The sequence below is a fragment of the Mobula hypostoma genome, chromosome 6 (genome assembly GCF_963921235.1).
Source record: "Mobula hypostoma chromosome 6, sMobHyp1.1, whole genome shotgun sequence".
NCBI lineage: Eukaryota > Metazoa > Chordata > Chondrichthyes > Myliobatiformes > Myliobatidae > Mobula > Mobula hypostoma.
In genome coordinates, this window is record NC_086102.1 from 92,777,033 (window position 1) to 92,798,989 (window position 21,957).

Here is a 21,957-nt window from a genome sequence, read left to right on the forward strand (position 1 = left end):
ATCTATGGGAAAAGATCAGAGGCAGTGCATCTGAATGTAGCATCACCTATTTTATTGTAAACTCAAAGCTGAGTAACAGTATAGGAGGAATTCAAAAGGATCTTCTTTTAAATAAAAGACATTACGTTCTGCATATAGTCAACTCACCACAGCAAAATGAAAAATCAGAGTGGTCCTTGGATCTGTCAGTTGAAGGGATGCATGATCTTTGCTACAGTTTCCACTTGCTTGGGTTAGGTTGGGATTAATGTTAAAAACTTTTATTGTAGTCTGAAAAACAAAAGCAGCTTTCTATGTTGCAGTACTGTTTCCAATTAAACAAACTTGTTTACATAACATAAGCAATTAAAATTAAATGTCAGTGGATGCTTGTACAATTTGTTAAGAAGAAATTGCTTTTGAACTTAATTTCTGATGTGTTTAAAAGTCTTGTCCATTGAGAATTATTGCTTGCTTCCCACTGAACCAAATGTTATTTTAAATTGCTTTAAGGCTGAAAATCAAATCTGCTGGCCTCAAGTAATTTTCTCTTTAAGCACTGCAACACAATTCATATTTTACATTAATGCATGTATTCAGGACATCGATCCCCTTTTTGCCTCCCTGATATTTTTCTGATAGATCTCCGTTGAAAATTACAACTCTATATTCAAACACACCTTACAATCTAGAAAGCATTAAGTTACAGATTCCAGCCTTTAGCTCAAGTGAAAACATCCAAAGTCAAGGCAACTTTTGCCTATGCTATCTTTTACTTTAACAACTGCACAAGCTAAAGACTATGCAAACCTTAACACTGCATGTCATCCATCTTATGACTGCTTACTTAAGACCTTGACATCTCCCATTTCAATTTCTTTGCTAGCAAAACTAACACCTGTACCTATGTCAATTAGATCAATAAACTTCACAAAGCACCCTTAAAGTATGGCTATACATGCCTAATATTCCAAATTAGGTTCATGTGTTTTCCAGCATATTAAAATTACAAATCACAGAATCAAGTACACACTTTTGTACCATTACAAGTTTAAATCCACTTTGACCTTAGAACCATTAACCTCTTTCACATCTTTCTTCAATAGAACCCTCTGGAATACTGCTCTTAACCTCATACCCTTTCCACCAATGTGAGCTTTTTGATTTTAAAAATATACTAAACCAATAATTTCAAGCAGTGTGAGTCTCCACCCTGTGAAGTGCAACTGTTGTGTCTGTAATCAGAGCTCTTAGGATTCTTTCTAAAATATAAAGATACTATCCAAATCCAAGTCACCATTGCACGAAGGACAGAGAATTTTAAATCCTTTAAATTAGTTTGATTATATATGTGTGGCAACACTGACCACACTTATGCCATTCAAACGATATAACTGCCTGTGGCATTGCAATGAAAACAACCCCAATATTTAAACTGTCGACAACTAGTTAGAGATGCCCCTCTGGCCCAATGAGTCACAACTCAGCCTAGTCTAATTACCGGACAACTCACAATTACCCTACAGACGGGCATGCCTTTGGAATGTGGTAGGAAACCCACACGTTCAGGGGGAGGAACGTACAAACTCCTTACAGACAGCGCTGGAATTGAACTCTGAAGACCCGAGCTGTAATAGCGCAGCGCTAACTTCTACACAGTGACGCCATTTGATGGGGCTACCATGATATAGTTATACTGTATTTATCACATGTAACAGTCCAAGCATGAATTATAATGCAAATATGGCCAGACAAATAGGCATCCATTTCCAGGAATTGTAATGAAACACAGTAACTGCAATCCACTCTGAAATAGCTGGCAGCTCATTTTGCAGTACAGGCATTTCTAAATATCAGAAATACACTTTATTCGTAAAAGATACATTTAAACATTCAAAACATATAACTCTATATTAATTACTATCAATTCAATACATTCTCATAACATGTCAGTCAGTTATCATGTTTTGACCTTAAACTAATGCGTCCATGAATTCTTTTGAGAGGCTACTGAACAACAGCCACCTCTTCATTCGAGCGGCGGAAGGATCCAAAAAAACTTTTGTAGTGGCTGCACTTCAAAACATTGCAACCTGCAGCATTGGATTGCAGACATTTCCTTAAAATGGAAGATCAGCAAGTAATGGGCAGACCAAAGTGTCTTTCAACAGCAGTTGATGCTTGACTCAGTGGGTATTTCTGGGAACACTGTAGGTCATAGAGACCTCCGTTACCTGACTGCTTGGAGTAAACCTTGACAAGGACCAATCCACCTGCATACTAAAAACCCTATGATCTACAGTGCCAGGACTGCCTTAATTTCTAATTGCTCAGAATGCTGCCACCTTTGACAGGTTTACAATTGATCTTAAGGTTCTCTCTAATCTGCTGGTACCTATTTTGCCAGGTGGAATGCATATAATGATTTAGATGGACTCTGCCCTCCCACCCCCAACCGATATCAGTTCAAAATCATTATATTTCACAAAGTTTGCAATGCAGTAGGCTTCACATGGTCGGCATCAATAATATTCACAAGGTAGCTTCACTTTACATTGACTTAAAAAAATGCTCTCTCCTACATTACTGCTATTGACCATCAATAGACACTTCTGTTTAGAAAACTTTGGGGACAACTGCCTTTTGCAATTTATATAAATACCTTGACAGAGGCACAAAAGACACGGCTACAAAATTTTCTGAAGTCACACAAACTGGAAAACAAGTTGTGAAAAAGGACAGACGGAATTATTAAGGCGGGAGGAGAAGGTGGCAGCGCGACGCAGCTCGCAGTGGCCACTCCGGTGGTGATATCTGTTATCTGTCAAGTAGGGTGCCGTGCACAATACTGATTTGATGGAGACAGACTTGACAGCACGGAGGAACATCTGGTGAAACTTCTGAAATGCCTGCTTCGGTGCCGCTGTTACTGTGTGATCCAGAATCTCCGGAGGGGAAGGCCCCGAGTCCTCGGCTTTGCTTGTTGCTCGGCGGCCGGGGCAGGGTTGAAGCACTCGGCAGAGGATGGCGCTCGGTGTCAGAGGGCTGGTCGGAGGGTTGGTCAGAGGCTCGAAGTTTTCGGATGGACCCAGAGTCCGCTGCGGTCGGGTGCTTCCAATGGTGCTGCATCAGCAAGTTTGCTGCGCTTGGAGGTTCATGGCAGCGAGAGTTTCTCCCTTCTACCGTCTGCGTGAGATGATGAGGCTATCGGGACTTTGAGACTTTTTTTTAATCGTGCCCATGGTCTGCTCTTTATCAAATTACAGCATTGCTTTGCACTGTTGTAACTATATGTCATAATTATGTGGTTTTGTCAGTTTTAGTCTTGGTCTGTCTTGTGTTTCTGTGATATCACTCTGGAGGAACATCGTATCATTTTTTAATGCATGCATTTCTAAATGACAATAAACCAGGATTGAGTGTCCTCGTAATCTAATCTAAAAGGGATATAGATAAGTTAAGTCAGTTGGCAAAGATCTGGCAAATAGAAAATGTGGAGAAAACGTTACGTTGCCTGGTTTGGAACAAAAACATCATCCAAGTATTGAGAGGTTGCACAGCTCCAAGATGCAGAGGGATTCTTGGAATTCTACACACAATTCACTAAAGGCTAACGTGTAGATATAGCAAGTAATTAGGAAAAGTAAGATTGTTATTAAAAAAAAACATGCCCAATTCTCCTTCACTATTCCCATTTCCCTCTCTCACCTGATCTCCTTACAGTGGCATGCAAAGGTTTGGGCACCCTGGTCAAAATTTCTCTTACTATGAATAGCTAAGCAAGTAAAAGATGACCCGATTCTCAGAAGGCATAAAGTTAAAGATGACACATTTCTTTAATATTTTAAGCAAGATTACTTTTTTATTTCCTTCTTTTACAGTTTCAAAATAACAAAAAAGGAAAAGGGTCCGAAGCAAAAGTTTTGGCACCCTGCATGGTCAGTACTTAGTAACACCCCCTTTGACAAGTATCACAACTTGTAAACGATTTTTGTAGCCAGCTAAGAGTCTTTTGATTCTTGTTTGGGGGATTTTCACCCATTCTTCCTCGCAAAAGGCTTCTAGCTCTGTGAGATTCTTAGGCCGTCTTGCATGCACTGCTCTTTTGAGGTCTATCCACAGATTCTCAATGATGGTCAGGGGACTGTGAGGACCATGGCAAAACCTTCAGCTTGCGCCTCTTGAGGTAGTCCATTGTGGATTTTGAGGTGTGTTTAGGATCATTATCCTGTTGTAGAAGCCATCCTCTTTTCATCTTCAGCTTTTTTTTACAGATGGTGTGATGTTTGCTTCCAGAATTTGCTGGTATTTAATTGAATTAATTCTTCCCTCTAGCAGTGAAATGTTCCCCGTGCCACTGGCTGCAACACAAGCCCAAAGCATGATCGATTCACCCCCGTAATTAACAATTGGAGAGGGGTTCTTTTCATGAAATTCTGCACCCTTTTTTCTCCAAACATACCTTTGCTCATTGCAGCCAAAAAGTTCTATTTTAACTCCATCAGTCCACAGGAACTGTTCCCAAAATGCATCAGGCTTGTTTAGATGTTTCTTTGCAAACTTCTGACACTGAATTTTGTGGTGAGGATGCAGGGAAGGTTTTCTTCTGCTGACTCTTCCATGAAGGTCATATTTGTGCAGGTGTCACTGCATAGTAGAACAGTGCACCACCACTCCAGAGTCTACTAAATCTTCCTGAAGGTCTTTTGCAGTCAAACGGGGGTTTTGATTTGCCTTTCTAGCAATCCTACGAGCAGTTCTCTCAGAAAGTTTTCTTGGTCTTCCAGACCTCAACTTGACATCCACCGTCCCTGTTAACCGCCATTTCTTAACTACATTACGAACTGAGGAAATGGCTACCTGAAAACGTTTTGCTATCTTCTTATAGCCTTCTCCTGCTTTCTGGGCATCAATTATTTTAATTTCCAGAGTGCTAGGCAGCTGCTTAGAGGAGCCCATAGCTGCTGATTGTTGGGACAAGGTTTGAGGAGTCAGGGTATTTATAAAGCTTTTAAATTTGCATCACCTGGCCTTTCCTAACGATGACTGTGAACAAGCCATTGCCCTAACAAGCTAATTAAGGTCTGAGACCTTGGTCAAATCTCTTGGGATGCCCAAACTTTTGCATGATGCTCCTTTCCTTTTTTTCCCCACTCTAAAATTGTACAGAACAAAAATAATACACTAATCATGCTTAAAATGTTGAAAAGAATGTTTCATCTTTAACTTTATGACTTTTGGAGATCAGTTCATCTTCAACTTACTTAACAGTAACAGAAATCTTGGTCAGGGTGCCCAAACTTTTGCATGCCACTGTACCTGCCCATCACCTCCCTCAGTCCCCACCCCTCCTTCTATTTCTTCCGTGGCCTTTTGTCCTCTCCTATCAGATTTCCCCTTCTCCAGACCTTTATTTCTGTCAATCAACTTCCCAGCTCTTTACTTTCCCCTTCCTCCCTCCCTGTTTCACCTACCAGCTACTACCTTGTATTTCTTTCTCCCCTCCCCCCACCTTCTTACTCTGACTTCTCATCTTTTTTTCTCTAGTTCTGATGAAGAGTCTCGGCCCAGAACAGCAACTGTACTCTTTTCCATATAAGCTGCATGGCTTGCTGAGTTTCTCCAGCATTTTATGAGTGTTGCTTGGATTTCCAGCATCTGCAGATTTTCTCGTTTGTGACCCAACATAATATGTGCATTTCAAAATGACAAGCATAAAATACAGTAAACCTGGCCACAGATTTCTCCTTCTATCTGTTCAAAGTTAGTCCACATTAAATTAATCTACACAGTAGTTTTCTGGTTTCTTTCCACATCCCAAAGTGATGTTCTTTAATAGGTTAGTTGGCACTGTAAGTTGCCATTAGTTTAGGTAGGCAATAGTTAGGTAATAACAGGTGTTGTTGGAGAAATGAGAAACAATAGGTTACAGGGAAGTAAATACCATTTATGGGATTACCTCAAAGCTAGCATGGATTCAATGCTCGAAATGACTGTCTCCTATGCATTAAGCATTCCACCTCTTAAGAAGAGAAAGTACATGGTGAAACGAGGAGGTAGAACAGTCTGGATTTGTCTGTTAAAAGTAGCAGGAGAAGACCATTCTCCACCATTTACCGTGCAAAATTTTGCCAGCTTGAAACTGACACCTGCAGTTCCTCCACACCTGTACTTATCTGGTCCAGATATGGAGTACTTGATCCAAAATTACGTGTATTTTTATCAATAGGTACATTTAATGTCTGAGAAATGTATACAATATACATCCTGAAATTCTTTTACTTTCCTTCAAATGCAAAGATTCAAATTCATTACCTTACTGCCAGTCACCTGTGTAATATTAATCTGTAGTCCCATCTCTGCAAGTAAGCAGGTCCCATTGTTACTGGTTACATTATATCTTCCTTGAGTAGGTTTTCGTATTTCAGGTGTTACAGTAGTTGGAGCCACAGTGGTGACCGTTGTTGTGGGAGGTGAAGATGGAGTCGGATCAGCAGAGCATTCTGTTTCTTAAAATAAAAATGCTCTGGATGTAAACATGGACTTATAAAATCCAGAATAAACCCACTAGATACAGTTTTCCACACAAACTAACAGAAATCCATCTGTCATCTACTAGCAGTTTGGTCTTGTACACTCAGGCAGTTTTGAGAACATTATCATTAACCTCATTGCAAATACCCATGATAAGCGTCAGAAAAGTCAGTACACGAAGGACAAGGCAAGTAAGCTTTTAAACAAGAAAATTACATCTTCAAACAGGTCTCATTTTTGTCCTCAACGGACATAGCTCCTAGATGGACACATTCTGAATCCAAGCTAAGCAGTTCCATTCAACAAGCTGCTTATCTTGCAGCAATCTTTCATTTGATCAGAAGCACACAATATATTTAAAAATATTTCACAGAATATTAAACTATACTCACACATTCTCTATTCTTACTTAGCACATGAGCCCTGTTAATTTTTTCTCTAGCTTGAAAATCAGGGTCAACATTCCATTGAGAATTCTGATCCCCTTTAAAATGTTGACAATGATTAGTTATTTGAGATTTGACTTTCAAAGGTCAGGAGGGCTAAAAGACAGTATGAGGTTACCCTAGCAGAGAAGGTGAAGGAGAATCCTAAGGGATTCTACAGATATGTTAAGAGCAAAAGGATAGCAAGGGGCAAATTTGGTCCTCTGGAAGATCAGAGTGGTCATCTGAGTGGAGCCGAAAGAGATGGGGCAGATGGACACAGAGCCTATAAAAGTGAGGCAAGCAGCAGCAAGTTAATGGACCCTATACCGATTACAGAGGAGGTGGTGTTTGCTACCTGGAGGCAAAATTGGGGTGGATAGATCCCAGGGCCTGACAAGATGTTCCCCGTGTAGGAGACAAGTGCAGAAATTACAGGGGCTCCAGCAGAGATAGTTAAAACATCCTTGGTTACACGTAAGATACCAGAGGATTAGAAGATAGCTAATGTTGTTCTACTATATAAGAAAGGATCCAAAAATAAGCCAGGAAATTATAGTCCGGTGAGCCCGTCATCAATGGCGATCAAGTTATTGGAATGTATTCTAAGGGACTGGATATATAGTATCTCAAAAGACATGGACTGATTAGGGATAGTCAACATGGCTTTGTGTATAGTAGGTCATGTCTAACCAATTTTAAGTGTTTTTCAAAGTTACCAGGAAAGTTGATGAAGGGAATACAGTAGATGTTGCCTAGATGGACTTGAGCAAGGCCTTAGACAAGGTCCCAGATGGGAGTTTGGTCGAGGTTCAGTCACTTGGCTTTCAAGATGAGCTAGTAAATTGAATTAGACAATGACTTCATGGGAGATGCCAGAACATGGTGGTAGATGGTTGCTTCTCTGACTGGAGGCCTGTGACTAGTGCTGTGCTGCAGTGATCAGTGTTTGCTCCATTGTTGCTCATCACCTATACCAATGATCTGGTTGATAATGTGGTAATCTGGATCAGCAAATTGGCAGATGACACCAAGATTGGGGGTGTAGCGGACAGCGAGGAAGACTATCAAAGCTTGCAACGGGATCTGGACCAGCTTTAAAAATGGCAGATGGAATTTAATGCAGAGAAGTCTGCATTTTGTGAGAACAAATCAGGATAAGACTTAAAATGCTGAGTGGTAGGGCACTGCGAAGAGCGGTAGAACAGATGGATCTGGAAATACAGGCCCATAGCTCATTGAAAGTGGTATCATAAAAAAAGCTTTTGGTGCACTGGCCTTTATAAATCAAAGTACTGAGTACAGGATTTGGGATACAATGTTGAAGTTGTATAGGATGTTAGTAAGGCCTAATTTGGAGTATTGTGTGCTGTTTTGGTCACCTACAGGAAAGATATCAATAAGATTGAAAGAGTGCAGTGAAAATTTACAGAATATTGCCAGAATTTGAGTATCTGTGTTATAGCAAAAGGTTGAATAGGCTATGACTTCCCTACAGTGTACAAGAATGAGAAAAGGTTTGATAGAAGTATACAAAATTATGTGAGGAAAAGATAAGGTAAGTACAAGCAGGCTTTTTCCACTGAGATTGCAAGATGCTAGATACTAGAACTAAGGGTCATGGGTCAAGGGTGAAAGCTGAAATGTTTAAGAAGAACATGAGGGGAAATTTCTTCCAAGGTGGTGAGAGTGTGGAATAAGCTGCCAGCGGAAATGGTGGATGCAGGTTCAATCTGAACATTTATAGACAATAGATCTAGGGGTAGGCTATTCGGCCTTCGAGCCAGCACCACCATTCACTGTGATCATAGCTGATCATCCACAATCAGTACCCCGTTCCTGCCTTCTCCCCATTTCCCTTGACTCTGCTATCATTAAGAGCTCTATCTAACTCTTCCTTGAAAGCATCCAGAGAATTGGCCTCCACAGCCTTCTGAGGCAGAGCATTCCACAGATCCACAACTCTCTGGGTGAAAAAGTTTTTCCTCAACTCTGTTTTAAATGGCCTACCCCTTATTCTCAAATTGTGGCCTCTGGTTCTGGACCCCCCCAACATCAGGAACATGTTTCCTGCCTCTAGCATGTCCAATCCCTTAATAATCTTATATGTTTCAATCAGATCCCCTCTCATCCTTCTAAATTCCAGTGTATCCAAGCCCAGTCGCTCCAATCTTTCAACATATGACAGTTCCGCCATCCTGGGAATTAACCTCGTGAACCTCCGCTGCACTCCCTCAATAGCTTCCTGAATTTTCTTTCATAGGTTTATCCCTTCAATCCAATTGTTTACTGTACTTACAGGCCTGTCTGCCATATACTATGAACCAGACACCAAGATCCGTCAAATTTATTTCTTTCTCCCCCTTTCCAAAGGAAAATTGCCTCTACTGCCCCTATATTTGGTGCAGTTTCACGCCTATTTCTACTCTTAATCATTTAAAAAATTCCAGATCATGGGGCAAAATTTTGCAATTAACATATAGTATAAATAAGAACATGATTCCTGATCTTGCACTTTGCCATTAAATTTCAAATTAATCAGTAAACTTCCCAAGTCCCACTGCTAGGCAACAGTCAAAAAGTGCAAGAAAGTTATCTAAACTTGGGATACTGCATCCTGTTTTCACCTACAGTAACAATAGAAAACAATTCAGCAGATTCTTTCATATTATGTTGAAAAAGAAAGCTTACTAATTTTACTGAAGTCATCAGCAGGTGGTAGAGCTTCCCACTGGACCTTACTCAGTGTTACGTTTACTTTATCCATGTATATGATGGAATCATTCTTGCAGGTGTACGTTGTATTCAGTTTTGCACTGATGTTCAAAGATGCTGAAGTGTTGAATAAACCTGGCAGAATTTCAAAAACAGCAAATTAAGTTTTAAAAATCTTAGAAGTGGTCCATATTACAAGGCTTCTTCATCAACTACAAATTTCTATCTACATAAAAATAGCTTTGCTGGAACAGCAGTTAAAGCACTGTACTGCTGAAGTAACTTAGTCCATGCAGCAAGTTGCTCAACTTTCTATTTTATTCATATTTCCTTTTTACACAGTAAGCCACATTAAGTCTATGCTGGTGCTGAAAACATTTCTATGAATCCTATTATCCCCCCCATCTCCCCCCCCCCCACAAAGCAATAGTGACAATTTACAACAATCAATTAACCTGCCAAAACATTTGGAATGTGTAAGAATATCACTGGACTACCTAGAGGAAACTCACAGGTGCCCAGAGAACATGCAAACTCTGCACAGAAGCATCCAAGGTTAACATTAAACCAAAGGCACTGGAGGTGAGGCAATAGCTCTAACCACTGTAGTATTATGCCGTCCAAGGAGTGCCTTCAGTACTTAGTGACCTACTGCTCCGGGAGTACATTTACCTCAAAGCTCATGCCAATAAAAAAACAAAATCTTTCATAAAGCCCTCAGCATACTTTATTCAATGTTTTTTAATCCATTAGATTCCACTTCATTTCCCTAAATTAATATTAATTCCTTCAGATAATTCTGCAAATTTGCAAGATAATTTTTTAGATATCTGTCCCATTTCATTTTTCTCAAGCATTTTACGTTTTGCTATAAGCACCCATTTATCAAATTAAGGACAAATGGACTTGAAATTCTATTTTAACCCCAAAGTTCTTCGATACAAAGATCTGAGGACTGGTGAGCAATTTTGGAGCATTGTCCTATTAGCAAACAACATCATAGTAACAAAATCATACTTCATTCCTTAAATCCTGTTATTTTATATATATTGGGACAAGGTATAGAATTTTATCATTTTCATCTCTATACACCTTTCAGTCAAATATAGGGCAGCATAACATTTTTGAAAAACAATTATAAACTGATATGGATCCTCAAAAGGCACAAAAAGGGGAACGTTCTGGTGGCTAGTGTATATCTGACAGGCCAAGATTTCCTGGACATAAATCTGCAGAGTAGTTAATCTTTTGGCCAAATAAAGCAGGCTTCTAACGGAAACAACAGGAATTCTGCAGATGCTGGAAATTCAAGCAACACACATAAAAGTTGCTGGTGAACGCAGCAGGCCAGGCAGCATCTCTAGGAAGAGGTGCAGTCGACGTTTCAGGCCGAGACCCTTCGTCAGGACTAACTGAAGGATAATGCACCTCTTCCTAGAGATGCTGCCTGGCCTGCTGCGTTCACCAGCAACTTTTATGTGTGAGGCTTCTAATGGAACCTGATAGTTGAAATTAAGTAGCAAGAAGTCTGAAGCACATACCACCTTACCAACTAAAACTTACCGCTTTGACTTGAATTAAGAAACAGTGCACTGTCACTCATATTGAGAGTAATAGCCAGCTCTTCCATTTTGTATGATACGTTGTTCCTTGAAAAGTTCATGCTGAGAGAATAACCATTCTTAAAGCTGACTACCAGTAGCGGTGCAATCATGTTATTACAATTGCTTTCTGGGCTTAGCTCTGCATCTTCTGGCAGAGAGAACACAGCTATAGCCTGAAATGAAGGGAGAAAAATTGTAGCAACTTGACAATTTTTTGAAAGATTAGATCTTTTCAGCAATAAATCTTCTTTTATTGAGATACAGCACTGTTTCGGCCTTCCAGCGATTCAAGCCTCACTGCCCAGAAGACCTGACTTAATCCTAGCCTAATTACAGGACAATTTACAATAACCAATTAACCTACCAACTGATATGTCTTTAGACTGTGTGAGGGAACTGGAATACCTAGAAGAAACACACGTAATCACGGGGAGAATAAACTCCTTACAGGCAGCAGTGGGGATTGAATCCAGATTGTCTGTAAAGCATTGTTTTAACTACTATGCTACCGTGCGCTCCAATAAATAAGTAAACAGACAAATAAATAAATAAATAAATCTTCTTAAATGTTTATTTAATTCTCCATACCAAACTCACTTAGCTATATAAATTTATTTTTGCACATTTTGTTTTACGCATTCAACCTTATGTAGGCACATTTACATTAACCACTTCATACTTTTAACACAACTCAGTTTTTATCATAAGGATATCGCTCTTATCCACTGTGGTACAATTATTCAAAAGTTCAAAGTATGTACATGTCACCATATACTACCTTGAGATTAATTTTCTTGTAGGCATTCACAGTAGAACAAAGAAATCCAAGAGTAATCAAAGAAAAACTACACACAAAAACTGATAAACAACCAATGTGCAAAAGACAAACTACAGAGAAAAATCATTCCTGTAACAGCTAGCACACTAGGGAAAAATGTTACAATGCACAGCTACACACATCAAAGTTGCTGGTGAACGCAGCAGGCCAGGCAGCATCTCTAGGAAGAGGTACAGTCGACGTTTCAGGCCGAGACCCTTCGTCAGGACTAACTGAAGGAAGAGTGAGTAAGGGATTTGAAAGTGGGAGGGGGAGGGGAGATCCAAAATGATAGGAGGAGACAGGAGGGGGGGGGATGGAGCCAAGAGCTGGACAGGTGATTGGCAAAAGGGGATATGAGAGGATCATGGGACAATGCACAGCTAATGTGTGGAATTAGTATTCTCATTTGGTTACAGCTAATGCTCCTTGGCAGATTAAGGTGTGATTAATTCGTTGCTTCCCCAGATATAAATATGGTAAAATTTCAATAATAAATTATCCCTGGGGCTTGAGTAATGCTGGAACAGCAGATTTCCCCAGCCTACAGAATGTTACTATTGCTACTACTCAAACATGTAATTTTTATTTATAATTATAACAAAATATAATAAGTTTTCCAATGAACCCAGTGAGTTTAAAAGGGAGTGTGAAATATTCAAACACTCCTGGCTCTGGCTGCAAACCTACCGCCATTCCTGACCCTGGCTCTAGCTACATACTTGACCTACAGTCTGAACCTGATCTCTGCCAACTTGGACTCTGTACCCTGGCTCACATTCTGGACTAATGAACGAGTCAGACATTATATTATCAAGATTTCGGAGCAATTAAGTGTTAGGTTATCGGATTTTTACTTGCTGACAATTGCATGCTTCTGAGATAGGGACTATTTAGTCGTAGCACTGATGATATATCCAGAAATCCAAAAATTCCTTGACAGGATAATCAAACAAGCATCATCATTCTCTCCCAACCAACATTTCCACTATCAAGGCTCAGATGACACTCATTTGACCCAGTGAATTGATTGCATTGTTCACATGCCTGGCACTATCCCAAGCTCTGTTGTGACAAGATATTACTGGATAGAATCGAGATAAAATTCCAGGATGTCTTCAAAATCTAGTTGGGAAAAATGGAACCAATTCATGGGGACCCTTGACCCATAACCACTTCAAAATGTTGGAACGTTCAAGATAACTTTAAAGGAAATCGTCCAAGTATAAAAGACACGTGGAAGCTTGGTGCAAATTATTGTACCAGCACACTACTTTGCAAACCAGCTAACCATCCCCATCAAGAACCACTGCCCCAAATATAGGAGAGTCTGAAGGCTCCACATCTGCCTCATCTGCTACTAGAGAACTCAGTACTATAGTGGAAACAAGTGAACTTCAAAGCTGAGATCTCAATTTGTATAATTTGATAAAATTTTCCAAACTCTAAGCTGCATAACCAGCTGAGGTTACCTAGTTGCGCTGAAAACTGGAGTGATATCTGATTCCAACACTTATCTGTCCTGAGGCGTCTTTACTGCTTAGCAAACCCAGATCCATTTCACCTTTCCCTGCAGCCTCAATAAAGAGAACAATGTCAGAACCTACCTGCGCAGTGTCAAAGTTCAGAGTTTAGGATTGCACATAAAAGTACCTTGACAGAATCTGGGGAGGGGTGGAAAGCACTGAGAGGGGAATAATAATGGAAATGAGGTGAAGGGGTGGTTGGAGGGTTAGGGAGGAGAGAGACATTTATTTTAGAGTAAGAAAAGGGAAGTGCAAAAAGGGAAAGACAGATTAATGGTATCTGAGAGGGAAATAATGGGAAAAATTAAGTGGGAATCAAGGCAAGCAGGGTGAAAGTGTGTGGGGTGTGTGTGGGATAGAGGTGACAGAAAAGCAAACAAGCTCTGGTAATCTTCCTCTCAATACTGCATCTTGATTCCTTGTAAATCCAGCCTAACAAATGAATCCTTGCTGTTTTCCCCACTAGAAACTTTACGCGCATGATTCCTTGGGATGTTTCCATTAGAGTTTCATTTGGGAAGACTACCCTGCCTGTTTACTCTGAAGCTGTCGACCGTTTGCAGGCAAGGACATGTTTGAAGCTTTGCTTCCTAAGTCTTTCAAAGCTTGCAATCTGGGCATTAATAAGAGCAACCCTTTAAAACCCCAGTGCTTTCTCTAATATACACCAGGATCACTGTCCATCTTTTACCTCAGCACCACTTTCCTGCATTAAATCCCTTATCCTAAAATATTTAAACATCTTTTTCTCTGAATATATTGAGTGACTTAAGCTTCTCAGCTCTCTTGGACTGAGAAGTTCCAAATACTGTGCAAAAGTCTTAGGCACATGTAAAAAAATCTGTGAAGGAAGAAAGTTTCTAAATATCAAAATATTTATCACAAAGCAGTAAATAGTAAAAAAACTAAATCAAATCAATATTCCATGTGACCACCCTTGGCCACTTAAAACTGCATCAATTCATTTAGGTGTAATGTCATGCAGTTTTGTAAGAAAATCAGCTGATAGGTTGTTCCAAGCATCTTGGAGAACTTGCCACGGTTCCTCTGCAGACTTTGGCGATCTCACTTGCTTCTGTCTCTCCAGGTAGTCCCAGACAGCCATGACGATATTGAGATCAGGGCTCTGAGGAAGCCATGTCACTTGCTCCAGAATTCCTTTTTTTTGCTGAAGATAGTTCTTTATGACCTTGGCTGTGTCTGGGGTCATTGTCCTGCTGCAGAATGAAGTTGGAACCAAATGAGATGCCTCCCTGATGGCATTGCACAATGGATTAAGATTTGTTTCTACTTCTCAGTATTGAGGATTACATTAATTGATCAGATCACCAACTCAATTTGCAGAAAGGCAGCCCCAAACTTGCAGAGAACCTCTGCCATGCTTTACTGTTGGCTGCAGACATTCATGCATGTAGTGCTCTTCAGCTCTTCCACGGACAAACTGCCTATTTGAGCCAAAAACTTCAAATTTTGACTTGACAATCCAGGGCACTTGCTGGCATTGTTCAGCACTGCAGTCCTTGTGTTTTTGTGCATAGGCGACTCTCTTGGCTTTGGTTCCACTTCAGAGTAATGGCTTTTTGACAGCTATTCTTTCATGAAGACCACTTCAGGCAAGACTTCTCTGGACTGTTGAGGGGAGTACTTGGGTTCCAGTGGTTTCTATTAGTTCAGAGCTGATAGCAGTGCAGGACTTCTGATTTAGAAAAGATGTCAATTTGATGCCTCTTTCACCTGCTGCACCCAGTTTCCACAGCTGACCGCTGTGTTACTGGTCCTAAATCTTGCCCATGCAGGATGAGCACCTTGTGTCTTACTGCTTATGCTCACCCTTGCCATGGTGTAAGAATTGATTATTTGGAGGTTAAACTGTTACTTCTGCCATACCCTCACCTTTGTCCTTTGCCTAGTTTGATTCCTTCTATGCCCTCATCTGTTTCAGTTGCTCAGCTTAGTTCAATCAATTCATTATGCCATTGACCATTAGCACTTGTTATTTTGTTTAATTATGCATTGGGCTATATACCTACAAAGTAATCAAGTTTTTATTTGAAAAAATGATCTATTACTTACTATGTTGCTTTCTTTAATGAAACACAAAAAATTCTCTAACATTTAATTGTTTGGAAAATGAGTGCTTGGAAATCTAAAAATTACTCTTTACTGATACACTAATGCAGAAGGAAAAAATACTATAACAAAATTTATATTAAAAATCTTGGGCGCTTAAGACTTTTGCACAATACAGTATGTCATTTTCTCAGTGAATGAAATTTCTGATTATCTCTGTACCACTTAACTGAACCTTATTTTGAGGGTGCTGAATACTCTAGTCAGGGGAAACACAAATTTTTCACCTATGCAGTTAAGCCTTTAAGCATTTTGTTTGTTAAGATGATACCTCATTTTATTCTAATCTCACAGTATAGACTCTGTTTATCTAGCCTCACTTTGAACAACAAACCTGCCACTCCAGATATTAATATGATGAATAGACCCCTCTAGTGTGAATACATTGTTGATAGGGAGATTAGACCCGTACAATGTCCCAAATGCAGTTTCACAAGAGCCCTATATAACTGGAGTAAGAGGAATACTCTTGTTCTTAAATAATTGCTTAATAAAAGCCACAATCTATTTCCCTTCTTAATTGCTTGCTGCAGCTCCAGGTTAAATTTCATGTGATTCACACATAAGTACATCTAGACTCTCTGAGACTACCTTTCAATCTAGACTATCCAGGCTATCTTTCAATCTCTCAGCTTTTTCAAAAATAAAATTCTTCTTTTTTTCTACCAAGTGGATGATACCACACTTAAAATATGCAAATACTTTATCTGCTATTTCATTACTAAATCACTTACCCTATCCCCTCAAGATGTATATATAGATATAGTGATAGTGTGCTACCTGTGAGCTCTCAGTGATAAGAGAGAAAGGACAACTTGTGACAAGCTAACAGAGATTTTTCCAAATGTTCTTTATGGAGTTCCAAAAAGGGTGAAGTGGCTCATCATATTGCATTATATAAAACATAAAAGCCACATTAGCAGGCCATTTGATTTCTGCAGTCCAAGCCAACCTTTAGGCTCCACTTCAACCTCTAGTCTTTCTTCATCTAAATTTATCAGAGCAATCCATTATTCCAATCTCCATCATGTGCTTGCCCAGCTGCCTATTAAATGCATCTTTACTAAATATTTCAACCACTTCTGTACTAACAAGTTTTGCACTTCAGTTTGGATAAAGAAATTTCTGCTAGTTTGCGAATAGATTTTTCAGCTATCTAATAATGATTGTCTCATCATCCCAAGTGCAAATATTCGCTCTGTATTACTCGATCTAAACCTTTTATAATTTCAAAGCTCCTTATCCGGTGTGACTTGATTTTAGTCAGAATATTCTGACTACATTTTAGTCAGAATATTTATCCAGAGCCCAACACATCAATGCAACTACAAAGAAGGCATACCAGTGGCTCTACTTCATTAGGAGTTTGAGGAGATTTAGGACCAAAGACTCCTACAAATGGAGAACGTTCTAACTGGTTGCACCACCAAATTTCAAAAGTACAGGATCTCAAGAAGCTGTAGAGAGTTGTAGATTCAGCCAGTTCCATCATGGGCACAACCTTCTCCATCACTGAGAACATCTTCAAGAGGCAGTGCCTCACTAAAGACCCTCACCAATCTGGACATCCTTTCTTCGCTCTATTACCATCAGGAAGGATGAACAGGAATCTGAAGATCCACACTCAACGTTTTAGGAACAGATTCTTCCTCCTCAGATTTCTGAACATTCCATGACTCCATGAACACTATCATCCTTTGCACTATTTCTATATCTTTGTAAGTTAAAAGTAATTTGTATTTCTTGCACTGCATCACTGATGTAAAACAATAAAATTCACCATCTATGTCAGGATAATAAAACTGAATCTGATTCTTATAAAACTAATTAAAGCAATAGCCCTGCTTCCAGATAATGTGCAGATTTTATTCAGGCAACTACAGAGTGGAGTCTTGTCCCTGCAACACACACAAAATGCTGGAGAAACTCAGCAGGCCAGGCAGCATCTATGGAAAAGAGTACAGTCAATGTTTTGGACTGAGACCCTTCATCAGGACTGGAGAAAAAAGACAGGGGTCAGTTAGAAGGTGGGGGGAGGGGTGAAGTAAAGATCTGGGAAGTTGATTGGTGAAAGAAATACAGGGCTGAGAGAATGAGGAATCTGATAGGAGAGAACATAATGCCATGGAAGAAGGAAAAGGGGGGTGAGCAGGTAAGGAGATAAAGTGAGAGGGAAAAGGGGATGGGGAATCGTAAAGGAGTGTGGGGAGTTGGGGGGGAGGGTGATTACTGGAAGTTCGAGAAATCGTTCATACCATCAGGTTGGAGGCTACCCAGACGGAATACAAGGCGTTGCTCCTCCAACCTGAGTATGGCCTCATCGCAACAGTAGAGGAGGCCATGGACTGACATGTCAGAATGGGAATGGGAAGTGGAATTAAAATGGGTGGCCACTGGGAGATTCCGCCTTTTCTGGTGGACAGTGTGCAGGTGCTCGGCGAAGCAATCTCCCGTTCTACGCTGGGTCTCACCGATATACAGCAGGCCGCATTGGGAGCACCAGACGCAGTAGCTGACCCCAACAGACTCACAGACGAAGTTTCAATCACAATCAAGTGAATAATACAAACTCTAGTTGCACCTATCCAACTAGAACGAATTGAGTCCAGATGATGATCGAAAATATTGCCTTATGCACTGAAGTGTATGACTTCACAATTTTCCACATTTTATTTCCTATATGTTCTCACACATTCTCATCGATGGCCTACATTCTCTTAAAGCCTCTTTTACCTCCTCACTTCTCACTATCACTTTGCACCACACACAAAATGTTGGAGGAACTCAGTAGGCCAGGCAGCATCTATGGAAAAGAGGAAACAGTTGACATCTTGTCCCAAGACCCTTCTTCAGGATTCCTTGTTTTGTATAATCAGTAAACTTGGATAGTTGTTATTTGCTCCCCTTAGCAACATCAGTGATGTAAATTGTAATAAGCTAGGTAGCAAACATGAATCCCTGCAATAACCCACCGGCCATAGCCTACCAATTGGGAATGCCCCATTTATTGACTCTGCTTAGTTATGTTAACCAATTCTCACTCCATTCCTGAAAACTACCCAGACCTTGCTTACCATAGATGTAAGGCAGTTAACAACACTACCAACCATTGATGAGTTAGTCAAGAATACCTCCCCCCCAATCTGTGTTGATTACATTTTATAAATGTAATATTAAACACATGATTCTCTTGTCAATATTTTCCTGGAAATGCTAAGTAACTGTTGAACTCAGCTAATGTGTTGTAAAGATAAACAGTCCAGTGGGCTCAAAGATACTTCAGTTCTGTACACCAAATGCTTGATTCAATGTTAATTATTACCTAGTACTTTTGAAATATCAACAATGTCACTATCTGGTTATCTCAAAATGTCAAGATTTTTTTTCACTGATCCCCAAGTAATATTTTGCTACATCAATATAGGTGTTCTATGGCAGGAAAGTTGTTCAATAGTCTTTCCTGAAGACCAACATAAACAAGGGACAAAACTTAGAAATAACATTATTTACCTGCTTTTTAGCGACGTTGTCAAATCTGACTGAAAATTTAGCTGAGAATTCAGCCAGCAAACATGTTTTTGATGCATCTTTCACCATAAATCTCTTTGTCAATATTACCTGTACAAAACCTGTATAAAGAAAGTTATTTAATTAAAAAGTGAAGTTTGAAACCAAGGGACAGTAAATACTGCATGTCATTACTTCCATGAACACTTAATTTTCAGGAGTATTAGAAGGCTGCATTTTAAAAGAAGCCTTCTTCGTTAATCCAACAATATCCATTGTGAATTAAATCAGGTATGTGCATTTTTAACAAGTGAAATAAAGGATGTTTCAGAAGGCATGATAAGAAATACTGAGCTTATTTCACAGCAAACGAAAAGCATTAGTCAATTGTCCTGAATGATCATCTCCTCTTATTTCAGAATGTGGGTCATCAACAGCAGATGAATCTGAACTGATTTCTCACTCTAATCATAAAAGTAGGAAATCAAGACCACAGAACAGCATGCCATAAACAACATTCCAGGACAAAACAGCCATTTGATCACACCCCCAACCATCACTTTAAAGGTTCCTTCCTTTCACTGTTAGCACCATGACTACATTTTGCATCACTTACAAGATGCACCATGGCATAGAAATAGAAATACTGTCACCGGTATTCTTAATGCTGCTGTAGTTTTACTAGAATACTTTAGCTCAATGGCATCGTGGAGAACTTTCAATAAATGGAATATAAATGTTCAAGAAAACAGTTTGTTCACCACCATGCTTCAGGGTTAATTATAAATGCAGAATAAATACCAGCCTTTTTCAGAATACCCATATTCTGTGAACAAATTCAAAGAAAATACTAATTTTAAGCCTCCTTGAAAATTCTGAAGCCTTCCAAAAACACACTGCCCACACAGATTCAAAAAGCCTGCCAATGCTTGTAATGAAAACTGAAAATGAAACGGTTACTGGACATTGGCTTTTTACATAAGTAGCCAAAATGGCCTTGGGAAGGGAGGAATGCTTTGGATGTAAACAACCTTGATCAGGACTTGTACTGCATCTAAAAAAGTGGCCTCTTCGTAAAGTTCATTGGGATGTTTCTCAGGCAGAGGGAACCGAAGTTAATACTTCAGGTTGAAGCTCTGATGAAAGGTCATTGATCTGAATGATTATTCCTTTCTCCACATACGCTTCCTAGTATTTCCAGCACTCTCTCCATATTTCAACAGATCAATATTAGCCACCAGAAGAAAATACTTCTAGCATTGCTGTATAGAAATTAATACAATGGAATACTCAACAATGCCTTAAAATCTAATGGAAAATGAATGATACAATAAAAGGTAGGTTATCTTTTAAAGAAAACAATAATTTCCACAAAATAACTAACTACATGTGTAGTACCCATATAGATGTCAAGGGAATTTTTATTAAAATTAATTAAATATATCAAGTTCAAAGTAAATTCTCAAGGTACATGTGCAAATACAAAAAGCAATGAATATTGAGAAAATTGGCTGAAGAGTCCTTGTAAGTGAGTCTATAGGTTGTGGGAACAGTTCGGTGATGAAGCAAGTGAAGTTATCCCCACTATTCAAAAGTATAATGGTTGAGGGGTAGTAACTGTTCCTGAACCTGGTGGCGAGAGTCCTGAGGCTCCTGTACCTTCTTCCTGATGATAGCAGCAAGGTGTCAGCATGACCTGGGTGGTGGGGGTCCCTGATGATGGTTGCTGCTTTTCTGTGACAGCACTCTGTGCAGATATACTCAATGGTGGGGAGGGCTTTACCCATGATGGACATGGCCATATCCACCACTTTTTGTAGGACTTTTTTTTTGTTCTAGAACATTAGTGTGTTATACCAGGCTGTGATGCAACTGATCAATATACTCTCCACCACACATCTAGAGAAGTTTGTCAAACTTGTACAGAAGCTGGCACTGCTGTGCTTCCTTTGTAATTGCATTTTCATGCTGGGCCCAGGACAGGCCCCCAAAAATGATAACACTGAGGAATTTAAAGTTGCTGACCCTCTACACCTTCCATCCCCTGATGAGGACTGGCTCATAGACTTCAGTTTCCTCCTCCTGAAGTCAATAATCAGCTCTTGGTCTTGCCAATATTGAATAAGAGGTTGCTGTGGCACTATCCTTCCTCCTTCATGCTGATTTGTTACCAACTTTGATTCAGTCAATGAGTGGTGTTATCAGCAAACTTAAATATGACACTGGAGCTGTGCTCAGCCAGCAGTTACAAGTGAAAAGCAAGCAGAATAGGGGCTAAGCACACAGCACCTGTGCTGATGGAGATCATAAGAAAAATGCTGTTGCCAATCCAAATTGACTGGGGTCTGCAAGTGAGGAAATCAAGGATCCAATTGCACAAGGAGGTACTGAGGCCCAGGCCTTGAAGCTTATTCAGGTGCAGCGAAGAACAGGTCCTTCCAGCCACACTGCCAAGCAGCCCCCGATTTAACCCAAACCTAATCATAGGACAACTTACAATGATGAATTAACCTACCAACCAGTACAACCTTGGATGTTGGGGGCAACCCATGGTCACAGGGAGAACGTACAAATTCCTTAAAGACAGTGGCGGAATTTTACCCAGTTTTCATCAGTTTTGAAGACTTTATAAGTAGAGGAGAAAGAAAACTATGGGCTCAAAAAGTTGTTGCAAGACTGGGGTGGTTATTTGTGCAGCAACAGAACAGGAAATGTTAGGA

At 39.8% G+C, this 21,957-nt stretch overlaps 1 protein-coding gene across 2 annotated transcripts in view; it reads right to left on the minus strand.

The window, feature by feature from the left end:
- lamp1a (lysosomal associated membrane protein 1a) overlaps positions 1-21,957 on the minus strand; it is a 50,783-nt gene that overhangs the window by 20,328 nt on the left and 8,498 nt on the right. Inside the window, exons 2-6 of one of the 2 annotated variants that reach the window (XM_063051222.1) lie at positions 19,241-19,359; positions 11,217-11,430; positions 9,630-9,788; positions 6,310-6,488; positions 148-270 (exon numbers count right to left, since the gene is read on the minus strand). In XM_063051222.1, the coding sequence (XP_062907292.1) occupies positions 148-270; positions 6,310-6,488; positions 9,630-9,788; positions 11,217-11,430; positions 19,241-19,359 (794 nt within the window). Of the gene's footprint in view, positions 1-147; positions 271-6,294; positions 6,489-9,629; positions 9,789-11,216; positions 11,431-19,240; positions 19,360-21,957 lie in introns of both variants that reach the window. The other variant, XM_063051221.1, reaches the window with a different exon arrangement.